This window comes from Anguilla anguilla, chromosome 10 (assembly GCF_013347855.1).
Source record: "Anguilla anguilla isolate fAngAng1 chromosome 10, fAngAng1.pri, whole genome shotgun sequence".
Classification (NCBI taxonomy): Eukaryota; Metazoa; Chordata; class Actinopteri; order Anguilliformes; family Anguillidae; genus Anguilla; species Anguilla anguilla.
The window spans coordinates 20,980,318-20,986,317 of NC_049210.1; the positions used below are offsets into that span (position 1 = coordinate 20,980,318).

General features: G+C 50.2%; 1 protein-coding gene across 11 annotated transcripts in view; it reads left to right on the top strand.

The window, feature by feature from the left end:
- LOC118237513 (regulator of G-protein signaling 3-like) overlaps window positions 1–5,541 on the top strand; it is a 121,172-nt gene extending 115,631 nt beyond the window's left edge. For all 11 annotated transcript variants that reach the window (XM_035436293.1, XM_035436292.1, XM_035436294.1 and 8 more), the window contains 3 exons: window positions 1,644–1,705; window positions 2,928–3,094; window positions 3,549–5,541. In XM_035436293.1, coding sequence (XP_035292184.1) covers window positions 1,644–1,705; window positions 2,928–3,094; window positions 3,549–3,746 — 427 coding nt within the window. In that variant the 3' untranslated portion in view covers window positions 3,747–5,541. The remainder of the gene's footprint in view (window positions 1–1,643; window positions 1,706–2,927; window positions 3,095–3,548) is intronic.
- The last annotated feature ends 459 nt before the right edge of the window (window positions 5,542–6,000 follow it).

Sequence of the window (6,000 nt, forward strand, 5' to 3'; positions counted from 1 at the left end):
CCGGCGCGCTAAGGCGTGCAAAAATGTGACGGGGGACCCCGAGCCAGAGCCGCCGTCCCGCGTTGCGCTCGCAAACCGCCGCTCCGCCGGCCAGACCCCTCCGGGCCCGCGGCCCGCTTTCCCTGGCGCGCGCTCCTTATTAAACTGTCGGCGGACGCATTCTAAGAATGCGCCTCGAATGCTTCGAATGCGTCGAACGCGTGCGATCGGCGCAGTGTTTATGCCGAGGGCTGTGAATGTCGGCGAGAGCTCCGCCGCGCACCCCGGGTCGTTTTTCCGTCACGTGCATCTCGCGACCTGCCTCGACCCCTCCCGCGGCTCGCAGTTAGGCGCAAGCCCTGGAAGCCTTTGCAGGTGGCGAGGCTATTGTCGGCACGCGTGCGCGTATGCGTGTCGCTCCCCGTGGCGAAGCGTGTCCGTGCGGTCGCTCCGAATCTGCGCGTCCGTGGCTCAGCGCGTTTCCCCGCCGTTCACTATCGCCCGCTCGTGAAAACGTGAAAAGCCGCCGTCTGTGGGTCTGCCGTCGATGGCCGGTCAGTTTCTGACGCTTGTAGGACCATCTGATATGCTGCTTGAAGGTACTGTGATTAGGAATCTGCAAGCAGGCTGTTAGTCTGTTCTCTGTGGTCCTTGTAAGAGAATGTGCATTAAATCAGGTCCTGGGTTCTGTGATGGTCTCTCCATGGGGGGGCTCTGTGAACGTGTGCTTATGGAAGTTGACGGGTGTTCTGTGCAAGCCGAGCACAGGACACTGTATCTTTCCGTCCCTTTGAGAGGACGGAATGAATTCCTGTATGATAAAGCAGGATTGAGTACTGTGAATAAGACCTGACGGAGTATTGCTAGAACAAAAAAACGCGAAACTCTGATGTCTTTCCTGTCTTCTTTAATGTCTTTTTCCATGATGTGATTCAGGGATGAATGTGTTTATTCACGGCCGATTGTTTAAGAGGCCTGTTTTTGCAGTGTCGTTTGCGCAAATTCATTTGAACGGAATCCAGCGCTGTAAATAATTGCGTTCACTCTGTTAACCATCACAGCGACAGTGTATGGAGGCTCTAGACATTTTCAAGGGTGTTTATAGTGCCAGTACATTTTTCATCTGTATCTGCTGCACATGCATGGATTTTTCTTTCAGGTTTATGGCTTTTGAAGGGAATAATAAATTAAACTGTGTGAAAGGCTGGGATGCCCTTTATCAGAAATGTCTCAAAAGGAAAATCCCAGATGAGGAAAAAGAGGAGCAGAGGTTTAAAACTGTTTTGTATAAATAGCAACTGCACCCATGGGTCTTAAAACAACTACAGAAACCGATGCAGAACAGCAGACACTTAAGTGGAGGGAAGGTTGGAGGAGGGAGGGGGGGGGGAACAACACGCCTCCACGGTCATACCCCACCCCTTTTTTCCCTTAGCCAATCAGAGCGAGTATAAGAGGTGTCCAGCGGAGGCGGTCACAGCGACTTGCACACATAGTGAGTTACAGCGAGCGAGCGAGAGAGAGAAAGAGAGAGGAGGAGAGAGGGAGAGCAGAGCGCAGGCACACTCTCGAGCGGATCTGGCCACGCTGACACGAATGGGTCACACAATGAGGAACCTGGCAGAGATGGGCTTGTTGAAGAACCGATCCGCTTTCATCTGCAGGCCCAGCCCGGAGGAGGCGCTCAAGTGGGGGGAGTCCCTGGACAAGCTGCTGGTCCACAAATGTAAGTTTTCCGCACGGCTTCTCGCGCGCGCGCCGGGTCCGGGGCGCCTCGAAGCGCAGACCCTTCGCGTTCCCGCTGATCTTTCAGCCCGCCTCCTGCTTTGTGAAATGCTAGGAATCGACTCACCGTTTGCTCTGCAGAAGTATGCCAAACCTTAGTCCTGGGAAAAATGTTTACAATGATTACAATGTGGGTGAAATTTAAGGCGGTACTTTTGTGCATTTTGTGTATTCAGGTGTAGCTCTGTGTGTCTTACACCGCAATACAGCTTTTATAAGGTGCTGTTATTTTATTTTATTTTTAAAGTGTTGTTGCAGGGGCACGGGAAACACACTACCTTAATGTGCATGCGTGTGTGTGCGTTAGTGCGCGTTAGTGTGCGTTAGCGCGCATTAGTGTGCATGCATGCCTCCTCTCTGCCCAGCGCGTTCAGGCGCGATGCTTGTGTGAATGGGGCAGTGTGTTCTCAGTCCGGTGGCTCTCGCCTTAATCCCAGGGATGAATAGGGCTATGCAGTGGTGTGGAGTGAGGTGGGGGTGGGTGGGTCGGGGGGGGTCACTTTCTATATTTATATCCTCTCATGAATGAACAGCTGACGACCTTGAGTGCTTGCGCAAAAGCCCATGGTCTGTTGCAGACAACCTTTTACGTGGTTGCTAAGGTTACGGATGTTATTAAAACAAATGGTAAAGAAGAGGATAAAAAAAAAACAGCAGTCTATGCCACCACTACCCCCCCCCCCCCCAACGCACACACACCAATTCCTCAAGTCTGCTTGTTTTTTTTTTGTTCTGTTTTACACACCTCCCCCTTATTTAAACAGACGTTCCTTTACAAGAGGAATTTATCAGTGCATTCGCTCATATGAACAGAATGGTGAGCAATGTGTCTTTGGGGCAGTATGAGCTGGGCGCCTGGCTTTCTGTTTGTTTTGCCCCCTCAGAGATTAAGAAAAGAAGAAACAGTCTCTGCTTGTCTAAGGCACAGAGATAATATAATGCACAATATGAACGGGACTGAAATAAATCCCTGAAGCGAAAAACTGTCTCCTTGTAATGATCTGGTCCAGAGAATGTGCTGTTTCCCAGTGAACATGCCTGCTCACGGCCCCCTCCACCTCAGTGGCTGCTATACGCGCTCTGCTTCATCCCGGTAATAACTCTCTTTCTCTCTCTCTCTCTTTCTGTCCATCCTCTTCTTCCTCCTCCTCCCTCCTCCTCAGACGGGCTGGCCGCCTTCCGAGCGTTCCTGCGCACGGAATTCAGCGAGGAGAACCTGGAGTTTTGGCTGGCGTGCGAGGACTTCAAGAAGATCAAGTCGCAGTCCAAGATGGCCTCCAAGGCGAAGAAGATCTTCTCGGAATACATCGCCATCCAGTCCTGCAAGGAGGTGAGCGGCAGAGCGACGGCAGCCCCGCGGCGGCGCTCGTAGCCGCGCCGCAGAAAGCTCGCCGCCCCGCGGGCGCGTTCAGGCGCTCTGCCTCGCAGCGCCCTCAGCGTTTCCAGGGAGCGGCGCAGATGGCTTTATGCTTAAATGAGCGCGTTTGTGTTCGGTTACTGCGAGAGGTCTCCACAGACCCGACTGAGCTGTTCAGGAAGTGAGGTCACCGTCACAATGGCCGAGTAACTGCCCCGCTGTGGCAGCTGAACTTGCAGAGCTTTGAGGAAATAGTGAGTGTGTGTGTGTGTGTGTGTGCACATGCGAGTGTGTTTGCGTGTTTTGTTTACATTTGTGTGAATGTGTATGTTAGTATAAGAGAGTGCATATGTGTTAAAGTGTTCTTTAAAGATGTAAAGCTCCTGATAGTAACCTGACTGCCCCTCCTGTCCCCCCCCCCCCATAGGTGAACCTGGACTCGCACACACGGGAGCACACCAAGGACAGCCTGCAGAACGTGTCGCGCTCCTGCTTCGACCTCGCCCAGCGGCGGATATACGGACTAATGGAGAAGGACTCGTACCCGCGCTTCCTGCGCTCTGAGCTCTACATGGACCTGGTCAACCAGAAGAAGCCCCAGTCCACAGCCGCGTCGGCCTCGTAGAGCCACCTCACAGAGACAGAGACAGGGAGGGAGGGAGGGAGCGAGGGAGGGGGAAGACTCATTAAAACTGTGGTTTGGGCCCAGGGAGGTGATTCACTCAGTTTCTTTTCAATGCTGTCATGTGGCTGGTGGCGGAGGAGGGGATGTCGGGATGATTACAAGGAGCAGAACGGAGGCTCTCCATCTCCATCTGAAGCCACCGCACTGGGGGGCGAGGGGGGGCAGAGCCGAGATCGGGAGTGGAGGCGGAGTCTTGTTTAATCAGCATCATTATTGTTGAATTCATCCAGGCACACTGGAAGGGGGAAGTTGCAGAATGTCCACCTCTGCTTCACGTCCATCCCAAACCTCACGCCCAATTCGCTTTCAGACATTTTCCATTGCTATACAGAAGGCTAAGGTACGACATTTTCATGTCACTGTCCTTTTCACAACTGAAACCGTGACAAGAAATGAGGATTCCGCCAAGATTCCGCCAGACCTTTTGGCAGAAGGAAGCTTGACACCCCCCACCCCACCGCCTCTGTTGCTGTTCCCCCACGTCCTGTGTGAAGTTCGCCTGTCCCCCTCTCTCCGGCCCTCCGAACAAGCAAACGAGGCACCGCGAACCCTCCCCCACCCGTTCGCCGCAATTCTCTGCTGCTTCTGATGCATTCTTCTCAGGAACGCAACAGGAACAAAGGTTCGCCGAGAGACGCAGAAGGAAAAGATGAAGGGTGGGGGGGGGAATCGCCAAACCTCACTGCAGAAAATACACCCGCCCCTCCTGCCCCCTCCCATCCGCTTTTCCATCCCCTGCGCCGGGGGAGGAGGGATTCGGGCAGGACCTCTCGCCTCTCTCCAAAGACTGTAAAATGCCTGAGATGTCCCAGCAAGCCGATTGAAGATTGATGGTAGTTAGAGCTGGACCGGACGAGGCAGTGACCTCGGGACATTCAGGCATTCCACTAAAAAAGCTTCCAGGCTGGACTTATCTGAATTTCACTTTTTAAATACATTTTTTTTTGTTTATTGTTTTCTTTTTAAATGCTGTTGATAAGAAACTGCACTCCATAGACATGCAGTGGTACACTGTTAGGCGTTAACCCTTACTTAGACAAAGAATTAACTGCTTCGCCTGGACAAAGGGTAGCCTATTTAGAACCTTATTGCTGGACGCTTCAGTCATTAAACGCTGACAGCCCATCCTCCTCTTCCTTGGCCATGTAACAGGTCCACTGTTAAAAGCTGTCCTTATTTAAAGTGCAATATTTTTATGGTAAGATTCATTTTTGTTCTTTCAGCTAGACAATGAATTGAGCTCTGTATTATTTTATTTGTAATTATTGTACAAATTCTGCTGGAAGGTGTCATTTCCTGTTGAAATGCAACGCAAAATGAACACAAAGGTGTATGGAGGAAGGATAATGGCTGTAATTAAGTTTTTTTTTTCCCCTCAGCAGCAGGCCGCTGGGGGTTTCAAGGATGTAAATATAATTCTTAAGTAAACTTTTTAAAAAGGACAAAAAGAAAATGCAAGTGGTGTAATTAATGTGACACGGAAACACGGCTGTATCTATGTAAATATTAGAAGCTCAAAGCTATAAGATGTACAACATGTATTGTTTTAAGAGTGGCAGGCAGGTGACAGTCATACACTGCTTGTATGGAGTTTTATTCAATGCATTTTTTTTTCCATTTTCACTGTTTACAATTCAAGGCATCTCCTAAGACAGCAAGAAATACAAAATTTTAAAGAAACACTTGGTGTCCTTTCAAAAGATGAATAAAACATCCAACTAGGAATAACAAAAAACATGTTTTGTGTTTTATGTTACAGAAGTGGAGATAATTTGAGCTGTGTATGCAAGCGTGAGCACTCACTCATCCGTCTATAATGTACCACAAAAACACAGGTTCATACTGGATCATTAAAAATTCCCTTTTTAATAATCAGGCGGTTTTCTGTAATAATAGACCATTAGCAGCTGCATGCTCTCGAAGCTAAATCTAATTCATTGACATTTTCCAACACAAGGTCTTGTCACGAAGGCGCTAATGAGAATGCTAATGACAGTCGTCACTCCAAGAGATGATCAGCACCACTGCCCACACAGTGCCAACTGCTCTCACTCTAAGAGCCTCGGTTACAAATGATCTTCTGTTTCTTAAACACGCCTCACGGCCTTCACCTAGATGCACTGGGGGCTGCACTTAGTTTGTGTGGATGTCTGTTTACGTCTCAACTTGCGCACGGCGGCTGTTGTGATGTAAA